General features: G+C 43.7%; 1 protein-coding gene across 2 annotated transcripts in view; it reads left to right on the top strand.

Annotated features, from left to right (window-relative positions):
* LOC143877497 (chaperone protein dnaJ GFA2, mitochondrial-like) overlaps window positions 1–15988 on the top strand; it is an 82095-nt gene that overhangs the window by 26353 nt on the left and 39754 nt on the right. For both annotated transcript variants that reach the window (XM_077379614.1, XM_077379701.1), the window contains 2 exons: window positions 1106–1189; window positions 1306–1344. In XM_077379614.1, coding sequence (XP_077235729.1) covers window positions 1106–1189; window positions 1306–1344 — 123 coding nt within the window. The remainder of the gene's footprint in view (window positions 1–1105; window positions 1190–1305; window positions 1345–15988) is intronic.

Here is a 15988-nt window from a genome sequence, read left to right as displayed (position 1 = left end):
TAGTGAAGTTCTATGGTATTTTCTTTATGCATGTGTTGTTTCACATCTCATGGTATGGGATACCCATATTGTATCCGTGTACATTTTGAAAAATCTCGAGTGTATCTCCATTCTCATGTCCATTTCTCCGTGTCTGTATCCGAGTATTAGACTACGACATGCATTATTGGGATTGATACTTCTGCCAGGTGCTTCAGATGTGGGTGTCCTAGCAAGTTCTACCCTTGCTTACCCACCAAGTATATAATAATTTTGTCTCTTAAACTAAATTTATTGATGTATTATTGATCTCTTACAAACTACACATGATCCATTTGCTTTACTCTTTACTGTTTTTGCTATAGACGAGTTTCTAATTGTAAGAGGTGGGATAGGAGAGACTGTTTTGTCTAATTTTTGCTATGGGGGAGGCCATAGCTGCTTGGAATGGTGTTAAGATAATGCATAGCTTAACTTCCACCTCGTTTGAGAGATGAAGACTTTACTTTTCATCTTTGAGTGCTCATTTTCTCATATCCACCGCAAAGGAAACTATCACGCTGATGCATGGCTCAAAATGGAGTCGTGCCCTCACTGGTGGTTCTGGCGCCTCATTCGAGAGATCAAGGATTTACTTGCCGTCTTTGAGTGCTCATTTTATCGTATCTACCGTGAAGGAAACAATTATGATGCCTTGGCTAATTTTGGATCCTGTACAGTGTTGTTAATTTGGCATGAGATGCCTACTTGTAATCTTTGCCTCATATAGGCTATTGTGGCCTGCTTGGCCTCCTTTTATTCAGTGTTTTATTAATATATGCCATATGTTCCAAAAAAAAATGCGTTGTTTTGTCATCAATGCATAGTATGGAGGGAATGTGTACTACTTTTTTGGGAAGACCACTTTTGTGAAGACCACTTATTGATGAAACCTTTATGTCAACTTTGTTTTGAACTTTCAAGTAGTCAAAATATCTGTTGGTATCAATTTTCGGATGCAATTTTATTTGGGATATAGGCTTATATTAATTGATTATTAGTTTCACTTATTATTTGTCAAATCCTTTGCCCTCTAGCATATATTTATTTAAAAATTGTGCCTATGTTCTCTTGTATGCTTCTTAAGCTTGCAAAGAAGCTGCATCCTGATACAAATAAAGAGGATCCTGATGCTGAAGCAAAGTTTCAAGAAGTTCAACGTGCTTATGAGGTATTTTTAACCTTTAAAGGCTATCTTTTGTGATTTTATTCAAATAAATGAATTGAGTCCCACAATACACTATTGGCTGGATATAATAATGAGTGTCCTACTATGTTGTGTTGTAGGTTTTAAAAGATGAGGAAAAGCGATCACTTTATGACCAGGTGCCTTAGTTAATTTCTGTTTAGTCCACATTCATTATTTTGACATGCAAGTACGCATCAATGATTACAAACATCTGGTTCAAAATCATTTGTTAGTTGAAAATTAGTCACATTGATTGTGTGATAAAGTACTTTTCTGGAATCTATTTCTTTTTTGAAACTGAGTCTGCAATCTATTTCTCTTTTCCTTGAAGTTCTTTTGTGCAATCTCACGACCTTCGTGTAATGTATAATACCTTTTTTCATAGTGGGTAATTTATGTGCTTATTGATTTTTATCCTGGTGTACCATGCATCTTTATTTTTCAATTCAATATCTCGTGTTATCCTCAACAATGGTTCCTCTAAGTAATTCCCACTTTTAAAACAATATTATTTAAATGTTGAATAATGCAAACCAGAGAAAGTTCTGACCCTCATTTAATGTATACTGCTTTTTTTTTTTCCATAGTGGCTAGTTCATGTGCTTATTGATTTTTATCATGTTTTACCATGCATGCTATTTCTCTATTTTTCCATTCAATATCTTGTGTTATCCTCAACAATGGGTCATCTAAGTAATTCCCACATTTAAAACAATTTGTTAAAGTATAAAAGATAAATAACTCCTTTCTCCTTTTTAGTGTATGTATATGCCTATGAACATATCCGTCTTTTGTACATTTCTCATTATATATAAATACACAAGTGAGGGGGAGACTCCCTAACTCACAATTTCTTTCTCTCATTCTCTTCCTCAACATGGTATCAGAGCCCTAGGGTTTTGATTCCCTAGGGACCCCATAGCAGCTCCTCACCCTCCCTCTTCTTCTTCTCTCCCTTCTCCTCTAACCCTAACCCTAACCCCGATATCCATTTCTAGAGTTTGAGGCACTAGGGACCATCTTGCAAGCCCCCTACCTCCTCCCATCTCATCTTCTCTACTCCTCGCTACAATAACCCGCCACAGTACCCGCTACAGTAACCGCTACAGTACCCCTACAGTACCCGCTACAGTACCTGTAAATACCCAAAAATACCCCCCATTAAAATTTCGTCCCCCCTTTAATAAGAGGGGCGTTTTTGTCAGTTGGAATTTGGCTTGGATTAGGGCTTCTTAAGAAAGCCTATAAATATATCGTTTTGAGGCTAAAACAAACCCTAAACGTTTTGTTCAGCCCTAGAGAAAGAAATCAGAGTAAGAGAAGGAGAAGTGCTAGGAGATCGCGATTTAGGAGTCGAAGCCGCGAATCAAGGTAAGATCTATTTTCTATGTAAGATTCTGTATAATAGGAACCCTAACTTAAAGAGTTGTAGGCTTTATAAGAATCGATTTAGATGTTGATTTTGTTTGGTTAAGAATATGAGGACTGGTCTTGAATTCCTTGGGATTAATATTGTTCTTAATTCCAACGAACTCAAGATCAGGAAATTTAAGTTTTTGGAGATTCGAATTAGGATCTTTAGGGTTTTTTCTTAAAATTGTATAATTTTATTCAGAGCGTGAAATCGGGTTTGGTGGATTTCCCTAGTCGATACGAATCCATCGGATCCGACCTCGCGCAATTTGGAGTTCGATTGAATCAGATATGAGTTTGTTAAGTTTTGAGAAAATCGGAATTTAATCTGGAATTTTCGTCAGAGAAACCCAGCCCGCACTTCGGACGCCCGACTTATGGGTGTTTGGGCGCTCGAAGGGGCCATTCAGGCGTCCGAATGTGAAGGGATTTGGAACCCGAGAGTGGATTTTTCTCAGAGGCGTCCGAAGATTTGAGCGGGCGTCCGAACCCTGGAAATTTTGAAAGTCTATTTGAACATTGAATTTTAGATTTTTGGCTTTTGGGTTACCTTCAGGGGCCCTTATTTGTTATATATACTCTGTTCATATCAGAATATTGAAACCTAATCGGATTTAAGGAAGGAAACGCACGACTTTGAGGTACGTAATAACGTACTACTTTGGGTATTTATAAACCCTTTCCACTTTGAATCACTATTGACTTTGGAACCTCCATTGATACTTTTGAACCTCCGAATTAGCTTTGAGTCTAGCACGCCATTTTATTTCACCTACTGTACTTTAGAATCTTTGAAATAACTTATATAAATATTTGTTTTGAACTTTGAACCATTGAAACTATCAGTTTGAACTTTGAATACTTAGAACTATTTGAATATGAACCTTGGATACTTTCTGAACACTTCTGTGGAGGCTTGGGTATTTCTGAAACCCTGCCATATGTGGGTAGTACAATTGGCAAATTCTGAAACCTACCGTGGGGGTAGTACATTGGAACTTCTGGCCTGCCACTGGGATAAAACGCTGGCCCTGTCGACTTGTATCTGAACTTTGAGGAGCTAGTTCAGTTGAGAACCTTGTTTGACTGCACCTTTAATTCAGAACCTTGTTTGACATGCACTATATTTACTTTGTGCCTACTGTTCAGTTGAGACCTCAGTATTCAGCTTTATATCTGTTATCTGACCTATATTGAGCCTTGGCATGCTTAGACTGTACTTAGAGTAGTGCTTTATTATGTTATAATATTTTTCAGGTCTTGACCCTCGTGAGGATAACGAGGAACATGACGCTTAGCATTTGAACCGGACTTTGGTTTGGAGATTAAATTAGTTATTTCTGATTCATTAGGAAGTTAGTACTTTGAATAAGATGTAAAGACCTTATTTTATTATTTTGTTTTGGCTCAGGGGAGAGTAGAGCTTTGATTTGACTTTGTTGGGTCCGCTTTAATTGGGACTTTAATATTTTAGTTATGAAGTGCTAGGTCATTTCTGTTATTGATTATAGCCTTGTACATTTGTGGGACTTGTCTTACAGGTGTACGGCGCTGTCATGTCCTACGCCCTGGGTAGGGGTTGGGGCGTGACAGAAAAGTGGCATCAGAGCCTAGGCTTTAGGTCCTAGGTAGAATCATTTAAACAAAGGACTTTGATTGTGAGATTTGGGGATTTAGATAAGGAGCAATTAGGAAGCGCTTGATGGGTTTAAATGCACCTGGGGACGCTTGGGAAGCATGCGAGTTTGCAATTGGGTAAGAATCATGAGAAATATATGTGATAGATACTAGGTCCAAATGGGAATTGTTTGTATTATAATATGTATGTAACTATGCTTTAGATAGTATTCTGATTACGCGTTTTATTGGATTTGGGAATATGGCTAACAAAATTAGTAAGATGTGCCCTATTAGAATTAGAAATAGAGAAATGTTAGCAGATCTTATCCTGCTTCAGTTGTCTGACTTTGATGTGATTTAGGGAATGGACTGGTTGTCAACCCATTATGATTTGGTAGACTGTAATAAGAAGGTAGTAAATTTTGAAATCCCGGGAGAGGAGAAGTTTTGTTTTGAAGGGAGTGGAGCTCACTCTACTCTTATGGTCTTGTCTGCAATGCAAGCTTGTTGACTTCTTAGACAAGGTTGCGAAGCTTTCTTGGCATCAGTAGTTGAGGTCAATGAGGATGATATGAAGATTGAGAGTATCCCTGTAGTTAGGGAGTTTGTAGTTGTATTTCCTGAAGACCTTCTAGGTCTACCTCCAAACAGAGAAGTTGAGTTTACTGTTGATTTAACTCCTGGAACGACACCTATCTCTAAGGCCTCGTATCGTATGGCACCTTTAGAAATGAAAGAATTGGAAAATCAGTTGGAAGAATTGTTAGAGAAGGGTTTTGTTCGACCTAGTGTTTCACCTTGGGGAGCATCAGTTCTGTTCGTTAAGAAGAAAGATGGAAGTATGAGGTTGTGCATAGATTACAGAGAATTAAACAAAGTAACGATAAAGAACAAATATCCGCTTCCGTGGATAGATGACTTGTTTGATTAATTGCAAGGGGCATGTGTGTTTTCAAAGATCGACCTTTGATCGGGTTATCATCAGTTGAGAATCAAATCAGAAGATGTTCCGAAGACGGTCTTCCAAACTCGGTATGGCCATTACGAGTTTCTTGTTATGCTATTTGGATTAACCAATGCCCCGTCAACTTTTATGGACCTGATGAACAAGATATTTAGACCATTGTTAGACCAGTTCTTGGTTGTATTTATTGACGACATTCTGGTATATTCTAAAAGTCGGTCTGACCACGAGCATCAACTGAGAGTTGCCTTAGAGACCTTAAGAAAAGAGAAGCTATATGGGAAATTGAAGAACTGTGAATTCTGGCTCGACTCAATCTCCTTTTTGGGCCATGTGGTCTCTAAAGACGGAGTATCTATAGACCCAAAGAAGATTGAGGCGGTAATGCTGTGGAATAGACTGAAGAATGTTCCTGAAATTCGTAGTTTTCTGGGTTTGGGGGGATACTACCGCCGTTTTGTTGAGGGCTTTTCGTGTATAGCTACCCCTTTGACCCGTTTGACACGGAAAGAGACAAAATTTGTTTGGTCTGAAGATTGTGAGAAGAGCTTTCAGGAATTGAAGCAAAGGCTAGTTTCTGCTCCCATCCTAACTTTCCCTGTTAGCGGAATGGGATTTACAATTTATAGTCATGCTTCGAAGAAAGGCTTAGGGTGTGTGTTAATGCAGAATGACAAAGTGATTGCGTATGCATCACGCCAGTTGAGACCTTATGAAGAGAACTACGCAACTCATGATCTGGAATTGACAGCCGTTGTGTTTGCTCTAAAAATTTGCAGGCATTATCTGTATGGAGAACCTTGTGAAATCTTTACTGATCATCATAAGAGTCTGAAATTCATTTTTACTCAGAAAGAACTCAACAAGAGACACATCGTTGGTTAGAACTATTGAAGGACTACGACCTAACCATAAGTTATCACCCTGGAAAGGCTAACGTGGTAGCTGATGCTCTAAGTCGGAAGTCGTCTGGGAATTTGGCAACTTTGATTACTTCTCAAAAGCATACTTTGGAAGACCTCCGAAGAGCAGAAGTAGAAATCCGTGGTCCAAATTTTAGGGTACTGATGGTAGCACTCCAAGTTCGGTCCACATTGCAAGAAAGAATCATGATGGCTCAGGAATCCGACCCAGAGCTTTGTAAAATCAGGAATAAGTTAGAAGAAGGATCTGAACCTGAATTTCAAATTCACAATGATGGTACCTTAATGTTTGGTAACCGCATTTGTGTTCCGAATCACTCCATTTTGAAAAATGAAATTTTGAAAAAAGAGCACAGTTCGCGTTATTCTGTACACCTTGGAGGTACGAAAATGTATAAGGATTTGAAAGGAAACTTCTGGTGGAATAATGTGAAAAGAGAAATAGCTCAGTATGTATCTCAGTGCCTAACTTGTCAGGTGATTAAGGCAGAATATCAGAGACCACCTGGGACACTGCAACCACTTCCCATCCCAGAATGGAAGTGGGAGGAGATTACGATGGACTTTGTGTCAGCTTTACCTCGTACTCCCTCAGGCAATGATTCCGTGTGGGTAATTGTGGATAGATTGACAAAGACAACTCATTTTATACCCATTAGAACCGGCCTGACACCCGAGAGGTTGGCCAGACTGTATGTTGATCAGATTGTTAAGTATCATGGTGTGCCTAAAGTCATTGTATCTGATAGAGACACTCGGTTCATGTCTCAGTTCTGGAATAGCTTACATTCAGTATTGGGATCTTCCCTTAAGTTCAGTACAACTTTTCATCCTCATACAGATAGATAATCTGAGAGGACCATTCAAATTTTAGAAGATATGCTCAGGGCTTGTGTTATGGATTTGAAAGAATTTTGGGATGATTACCTTCCCTTGATTGAATTCTCTTATAATAACAGTTATTAGACTAGTATTCAGATGGCACCTTTTCAGGCCCTCTATGGGAGGAGATGTAGATCACCTATATGTAGGGATGAGGTAGGTGAAAGAAGACTCTTAGGCTCGGATTTGGTTCAGCAAGCCCTGGATAATAGTCAGTTGATTAGAGAGCATCTTCGCGCGCACAAAGCCGACAGAAGAGCTATGCAGATGTCAGACGATGAGAATTGGAATTTCAGATCGGAGATAAGGTGCTTTTGTAGGTATCACCCACCAAGGGAGTGATGCGGTTTAGGGTTAGAGAAAAACTCAGCCCAAGATTTGATGGATCTTATGAAATATTAGAAAAGATTGGAAAAGTGGCTTATCGACTGGCTTTACCTCCGTCGTTGTTAGGAGTGCACAATGTGTTTCATGTGTCTATGTTGTAAGGAGGGTAGAATGTAAATACCCAAAAATACCCCCCATTAAAATTTCGTCCTCCCTTTAATAAGAGGGGCGTTTTTGTCAATTAGAATTTGGCTTGGATTAGGGCTTCTTAAGAAAGCCTAAAAACAAACCCTAAACGTTTGGTTCAGCCCTAGAGAAAGAAATGAGAGAAAGAGAAGGAGAAGAGCAAGGAGATTGTGATTTCAGAGTCGAAGCCTCGAATTAAGGTAAGATCTATGATCTATGTAAGATTCTGTATATTAGGAACCCTAACTTAAAGAGTTTTAGGGTTTATAAGAATTGATTTAGATGTTGATTTTGATTGGTTAAGAATATGAGGACTGAGCTTGAATTCCTTGGGGTTAATATTGTTCTTAATTCCGACGAACTCAAGATCATGAAATTTGAGTTTTTGGAGATTCAAATTAGGATCTTTAACGATTTTTCTTAAAATCGTATGATTGAATTCGGAGCGTGAAATCGGGTTTGGTGGATTCCCCTAGTCGATACGAATCCATCGGATCGGATCCGACCTCGCGCAATTTGGAGTCCGATTGAATCAGATATGAGTTTGTGAAGTTTTGAGAAAATCGGAATTTAATTTGGAATTTTCGTCAGAATAATCCAGCCCGCACTTCGGATGCCCGACTTAGGGGTGTTCAGGCGCCCGAAGGGGCTATTCGGGCATTCGAATGTGAGGGATTTGGAACCCGAGAGTGGATTTTTTTCAGAGGCGTCCGAAGATTTGAGTGGGCGTCCGAACCCTGGAAATTTTGAAAGTCTATTTGAACATTGAATTTTAGATTTTTGGCTTTTGGGTTACCTTCAGGGCCCTTGTTATATATACTCTGTTCATATCAGAATATTGAAACCTAATCGGATTTAAGGAAGGAAACGAACGACTTTTAGGTACGTAATAACATACTACTTTGGGTATTTATAAACCCTTTTCACTTTGAATCACTTTTGACTTTGGAAACCTGTATTGGTACCTTTGAACCTCCGAATTAGCTTTGAGTCTAGCATGCCATTTTATTTCACCTATTGTACTTTAGAATCTTTGAAATAACTTATATAAATATTTGTTCTGAACTTTGAACCATTGAAACTATCAGTTTGAACTTTGAATACTTAGAACTATTTGAATGTGAACCTTGGATACTTTCTGAACACTTCTGTGGAGGCTTGGGTATTTCTGAAATCCTGCCATATGGGGGTAGTACAATTGGTAAATTCTGAAACCCATCGTGGGGGTAGTACACTAGAACTTCTGGCCCGTCAGTGGGATAAAACGCTGGCCCTGTCGACTTGTATCTGAACTTTGAGGAACTAGTTCCAACACCGTGGACTGTTGGTGTATCAGCAATAACGTGTCTTCTGGACCATGCCAATTACTCTGAAGTGTAAATGAATTCTGAAAAACCTTTTGGCTTTGACCATAACTCAGACATTGAATTGCTTTACTGGACCTTTAATTCAGAACCTTATTTGACATGCACTATATTTACTTTGTGCCTACTGTTCAGTTGAGACCTTAGTATTCAGCTTTATATCTGTTATCTGATCTATATTGAGCCTTGGCATGCTTAGACTGTACTTAGAGTAGTGCTTTATTATGTACTGAGCTTTTCAGCTGACTGTGGTTATATAATATTTTTCAGGTCTTGACCCTCGTGAGGATAACGAGGAACAAGACCCTTAGCATTTGAACTGGACTATGGTTTGGAGATTAGATTAGTTATTTATGATTCATTAGGAAGTGAGTATTTTGAATAAGATGTAAAGACCTTATTATATTTGGAAGAGGGGGGGCATGCCCAACCCCTTATCTTTTTCGTTGTCTAACTTTACTGTAATTTCCGACTATCGATCATGTTTGGAATTATTGCTGTGGGTTTCTCTTTGCCTAGACACGCTCAACTCGACTCGACGAGAGGGAAGGAATACCTCTAGCGCATCCTCAAGGGTTGTCGCATTAGGGTACCCAGTTTGTAGGTAGCTCATCTTCCTCTCGGGTGATCAGCTTGGAGTTGATAGACCCGCCTGTCCTTTAAAAAGGACAGGTCTTTTTTCATGGGAAGCATTCTAGGGTGTTATCTAGGAGATTATCCTTGATGTTACCTCTTTTTCATTTCCTGTGCCCTTCCGGTTCAGCACACAGCATGGGCCGGAGGGTGGAGATACGCATAATATGGAGAAAACGTCAGTTCATTAATTCTGAAGGCGGTTACATTGACTCCGTTTCTGAAAAAACAAAAAGACATGCATATGATAATCTTTTCAAAAACCAAACTTACTCTTCCCTTCTATTGATAAAACCTTCGTAAGTTATCCATGCTCCAACTTCGGGGGATCGGGGTTCCGTCGAGGTGCTCTAGTTGGTAGGCTCCGCGTCGTAGCGCACGGGTGACTCAGTAGGGACCTTCCCACTTTGGGGTGAGCTTTCTGGAGTTTTGGGGGTCCGAGACCTCTGCTCGTCATAACACCAGGTCTCCTGGCCGTACCGAGCATTTCTTTATCCTGGAGTTGTAGTACCGAGCGACTTGTTGTTGGTAGGATGCGACTCGAAGCCTGGCTTGCTCCCTTTTCTCCAAGATTAAGTCAAGGTTGTTTATGAGGAGTTCGCAGTTCTCCCGTTTGTCGAAATTTTCTACGCGGAAGGATGGGATTCCGATTTCCACAGGGATTACCGCTTCCGCTCCAAATGTTAAACTGAACGGGGATTCCTAGTTGTAACTCGCGGTGTTGTTCGGTAGGCCCAGAGGACGTTCGGCAGTGCGTCCACCCAGGATTTCCCGGCCTCCTCTAGCCGCTTTTTGAGACTCTGGAGTAATATCCTGTTGGTGACTTCGACCTGCCCATTAGCCTGGGGGTGTGCTACCGACGCAAATCTATGTTCGATACTCAGCTTGTCGCAGAATTTACCGAACTCCGTGCTCTCGAATTGGGGCCCATTGTCTGTTATGAGTATTTTTGGGATGCCAAAACGGCAGATCACATCATGGTAAAAAAACTTCTCCGTTGCCTTGGAGTTCGGTTTCACCACAGCTTTGACCTCAGCCCACTTGGTAAAGTAGTCGATGGCCACGTACAACATGGTGTGTCCTCCGGGGGCCTTTGGGAACAGACCGACCAGATCCATTCCCCACATGGCGAAAGGCACGGGGCTGAATATGGAGGTGTACGAGGTTGCTGGTTGTCGAGGCACGGTAGCAAATTTCTGGCACGGGCCGCATCTTTTGACAAATTCTTGGGCATCTCATAGGATGGTTGGCCAAAAGTACCCCCATGTCGTACGATTTTTTGTGCCAACATTCTTCCGCCCCCATGGTCGCCGCAAATTCCCTCATGCACTTCCCGTAGAGTGTACTCTGACTCAAAGGGTACTAGGCATCGGAGGTATGACCATGTGTAGGAGCGTTTGTATAACTTAGCTCCATGGGGTACGTAATGAGCTGCCTTTGGTGTTAACCTTCGTGCTGCCAGCTTGTCTTCAGGCAGTATTCCGTCTCGTAGGTACTGCACAATGGGGTCCATCCAACTTGGTCTGGCTGGTATTTCCATGACTTGTTTTTCCTCGATACTGGGTTGGAGCAGGATTTCGGTCTGGACAAAGCCGAAGTCACAAGTTTCTTCCGAGGCCATTTTAGAAAGGATGTCGGCCCAGGCGTTCATTCCCCTCGGCACCTGTAGAATTTCGACCTCTTCCAGTTCCACAAACTTCTCTCTTACTTTCTCAAGGTATCTTATCATCCTTGGTCCCTTGGCGATGTACGTTCCATTTACTTGCCCGACCACCAACTGAGTCACTGTAGACCTTTAACTTCTTTGCTCACAACTTCGCGGCCAAGCTTAGTCCTGCTAGCAGGTCCTCTTATTCAGCCTCGTTGTTGGAAGCTCTGAAATCCAGTCGCAAGGCATATTCTGCCAGAAACTCGGTTGGTCCCATCAGTACTACGCCTGCTCCGCATCCTGTTCTACTGGCCGAGCCGTCTACATGTAGTACCCAAGAGTGGACATCTGTCTCGGTTCGTTTTCCGGACCTTGGGGGTGGGTGGGCCTCAGTGAGTTCATCATTAGCGGCCACAGACCCGACCGGGGCCACGGTTTCTTCCGCTGCGGGAGCGGTGCAGGGGCGGTAAGCTCAACGATGAAGTTCGCGAGGACTTGCGATTTGATGACCAGCCTCGGTCGGATTTGGATGTCGTATTCTCCCAACTCAACTGCCCAGCTTACTAGTCGTCTTGAGGACTCCGGTTTTTGTAGGATCTTCCGTAGGGGCTGATCTGTCAAGAGCACAACGGTTTGAGCTTGGAAGTACGGATGGAGTTTTCGGGCGGCGGTGACAGCAGTGAAGGCGAATTTTTCGATATTCTGGTATCGGACCTCCGCACCGTGGAGTATCCGACTCACGTATTACACCGGCCGCTCCTGTTTTCCTTTTTGTTGAACCAAAACAGCACTTACCGCGGTTGAGCTCACTGCCAGATAAAGAAACAATTCCTCTCCTGACTCGGGTTTGGTTAGCACTGGTGGTGCTTGGAGGTATTGGTTCAGGGAGTCAAACGCTTCTTGGCAGGCATGGCTCCATTCAAATTCTTGTATGTTTTTCAAAAGTTTGAAGGAGGGCTGGTATTTCTCTGCCGATTTAGACATGAAACGGCCGAGGGCAGCAATCCGCCCGGTCAGCCGCTGAACTTCCACGACATTCGTTGGTGGTTCCATGTTCAACATAGCCAGAATTTTTTCTGGGTTGGCCTCGATGCCTCTCTGGCTGACCATGAAGCCTAAAAACTTTCCTAATGCCACGCCAAAAGCACACTTGACCGGGTTGAGCTTCATTCGCGATTTTTGTAAGATGGTGAATGTTTCTTCGAGATCGGCGATGTGTCGTCGGGCTTCCAGACTTTTTACCAACATTTCATCCACGTAGATTTCCACATTTCTTCCTATTCGCTTCTCGAACAATCTGTTGACGAGCCTCTGGTGGGTGGCGCCGGCGTTTTTCAGGCCGAACGACATCACTGTATCGAAGTATAGGCCTTGATCGGTGATGAACGCGGTTTTAAGGGCATCAGGCTCGTACATCCTTATCTGGTTGTATCCGGAGAATGCGTCTAGGAAACTGAGAAGTTAATGTCTGGAAGTGGCGTCGATCAGCTGATCTATACGGGGCAAGGGATATGGATCCTTGGGGCAGGCACGGTTTAGATCAGTGAAGTCTGTGCAAGCTCGCCAACTCCCATTGGCTTTTTTTACTATTACGACGTTGGATAGCCATTCGGGATACCAGATTTCCCTGATGAATCCGGCTTATAGCAATTTTTCAACTTCAGCCTTTATGTGTGTTTGTCGCTCTGTGGCGAAATTTCTTTTTTTTTTTTTTTTTTTCTGTCGAACGGGTTTGTTGGTTGGGCTCGCATTTAACTCTTGAACTGTAATTTCCGGAGAGATGCCCGGCATGTCGGAGGGGGACAATGCAAAAACGTTCTCGTTAGCCCTTAGGAAACTGATTAGCTGAGTTCGCAACGTACCTGTTAGCAAGGAACCGATTCAGACTGTCTTTTCCGGGTGATCTTCAGATAGAGGGATTGAATCCAACTCTTCGATGGGTTCGCCCCTGACTGTTTGGGCTCGCTCCCTTGGGTCCTCACTTCCGATTGCAAAATTTTCCATTGGGGCGTTACTTCCTTTTAAGTTGTTGTAATAACACTGCCGTGCCACTGTCTGATGTCCGCGCACCTCTCCCATACCCTTCAAGGTTGGGAATTTCATCTTGAGGTGTGGGGTTTATACTACTGCCCCAGGTCTCTCAGGGCCGGTTGCCTAATGATGGCGCTGTAAGTGAAGGGCACGTCAACAACCAAGAAGGTTGTCATGATTGTCCTTTAGAGGGGGTATGTTCCGAAAGTGACGGGGAGGTCGATTTTGCCGTTGATCTGGACGGGCGCCCCAGAGAATCCATATATGGAATATTCGGCTGCCCCCAATCTTTCTTTGCCCAATTTCATTTCTTCAAACGTTCTGAGGTGTAGCACATTCACTGAGCTACCAGTGTCGACCGGGATTTTTCCAACATCGAAGTTGGAAATGATCAACCGGATGACCAACGCGTCGTCTTGGGGAACCTGCAATCCATCATAGTCTAGGTTGGAGAAGGAGATGACCTCGTCTTTTTGAGGGAGGTCCGTCCGAGCCTTTTTTGACTGCATTTCGAGAGAGAGCACCCTCTCCGCATACGCACGCCGCCCAGCGGTGGTGGGCCCTCCGGCCGCGGGTCCTCCGGTGATGATATTAATCTTTCCGGCTATGGTGGAGAGCTGCTCGAGCTCGGGCCCCTGATGCTGAGGTTCCTCTATCGATGATGTTTGGAGCTGTGATGGCGGTCCTGGGAGCGGTATCTGCAGGGTGACCGATGCCTGCTGCGGGATCTGTGCCTGCTTCTTGAGCGACGCGGTGGAGAAGGGCGATGCACCTCTGTTCGGGGATGCGGTAGCTGTGCTTCTGAGGTATCGGTTCAGGTGGCCTTCCTCGGCTAGTTTTTCTACTTGGAGTCTGAGAGGGTAGCAATGGTCAGTTTCATGACCGTGGTTCATGTTGAAATCACAGAATTTTCCGGTGAGACGCTTCTTGGGGGCCTGTGCTCATTTTCTTAGGTGGGGGGGGGGGGGGGGGGTGGGGGGTGGTGAGGAGACCCTTATCTCTAATGGCGAAGAGGACGTGGGAAAGAGGGACCTTCAAGGGAGCGTTTCCCAACCTTTCGAAGACTGAAATCGGGTTTCTGTTCTTCGGTCTCTCATCAGTCTGCACCTTTCCTGCCCTCCTTAAGTCTTCCCTTTTCTTCTCCGCGGGACCTGTCTGGCTTCGTTTCCGGCCACAAGCTTCCTCCGCTTAGATGAGCTTGTTGGTTTGGGATTCTAGCTCTTGCAGGTCCGTGGTGGTTTGAGCATGAGATGTACCTTAAGGTTCTGATTTGTGGTGGTGTGCTTTAAGGCCGCCACTGCTATTTGGATATCAATGTTGGCCAGTTGTGACAGTTCGGCGTTGAATCTAAGCATGAAATCCCTTATGGTTTCGTTTTTTCCTTGTCGGAGACCCAAGAGAGCGTCAGCCGGGTCATGGCGAAGGCGGTTGTTGGCAAACCGTGTCGTGAACTTCCTCCCAAATTCATGAAAGGATCCAATGGAGTCGGGCTCTAGCCGTAGATACCAATCACTGGCGGTTTTTCTGAACAGGGAGGCGAAGGCCTTGCACATGAATCCATCCGAGGCGCCGCGAAGCGCCGTTACTCTTTTAAAAGTTTGTAGAAATTCCTGCGGGTCGGTGGTTCCGTCGTAGAAACCAAACCACGAGAGGTCTATTCCCGTTTCCACTGGGGCTTTCATTATGTCCGAGGTAAAAGGGGAGGAGGCCTCCCTCTCCCATTCTTCCAAGATGTCGTTGGCGTAGGGCTTTTTCATTTCCCGCTTAACCTCCCGAATTTGTCTCTGCAAGTCGGCAAATTGATCCAGCCCTACCGGCTGAGCTGAGGTTGCAACCTCTTCAGCAGGCGCGGGGGGCAACCTTTGGGGTTGGGCGGCTCGGGTGATATCAGCGTGACTTTGGGTGGTCTTCTTGAAGTTGGTCTGCCGGCAACCCCTGGTTTGGTGAGCCTCGTCATCAGGAAGCATGGGGCTGTTAGTAGAAGGGGAGGCAGCTCGAACCCTCTCCCGCTGTCGTCGATGATGGCAGTCTCCTGGTGACTCCCCACTGTCTGCTTCGTAGACTTCTGTTCTTCCACAGGGAGCAGGGGGATTTCGGGAACTAGCGATGTAGGGCGGGGCGGGGGGGGGGGGGGGGGTAAGCGTAGGAGGATTTCTCGGAGAGTTCATTGAACATCTCCATCGTAGGAACCATTTGGGGTGCACTTGAGGCTTGCAGCTGTTGATCCGAAGCGCGGAAATTCTGTTCCCGAGAAAGGGAAGCATCGACTGTCGTATGTTGAGCCTGACTTCTAGTCACCATTCTAACTTCCTGCTGTTGGTTTGGGTTTCTCATCGTCGCAAGATATTCGAGCTCAAACGAAATATAATTAGTAATTTATAGATGTGTGTCAGCTTGTTTCCCTTTTGGGGTAGCGATTCAGATTTTGGGGTTTTGAAAAAAAGAAAAAAAAAATCATGTCTAAAAATTTGCCCCAATTCCGGGTCGTTACACACCTTGTCCAATAAGGGACTGTGAAACTGGATTTTCATGTCTAGTAGGAGCTGTGAAACTAGATACGACCTTTAGTAGTAAGGGTTGTGAAACTGCCTATGACTACGTTGGACTGATCGCCAACCTGTTGCCAGGAGTAAACTTCCCTACCTCTCATGTAACAATCTATTGTCCCTACCTCGCATGTAACAATCTATTGTCTAGCCATGGTTTTAAATTTTGGTTTGGGTCCCAATTCCGACCTTGGCCGAAACCAAAACCCAGTTGTTAGGCCTAAAATCGATAATAGATACGGCA

The sequence above is a fragment of the Tasmannia lanceolata genome, unplaced genomic scaffold (genome assembly GCF_043159265.1).
Source record: "Tasmannia lanceolata isolate RefF3 unplaced genomic scaffold, GAP_Taslan_0.1 ptg000002l, whole genome shotgun sequence".
NCBI classification, from domain to species: domain Eukaryota; kingdom Viridiplantae; phylum Streptophyta; class Magnoliopsida; order Canellales; family Winteraceae; genus Tasmannia; species Tasmannia lanceolata.
The sequence above is the reverse complement of the archived record's forward strand: the minus strand, read 5'-3'. Positions and strand labels throughout refer to the sequence as shown.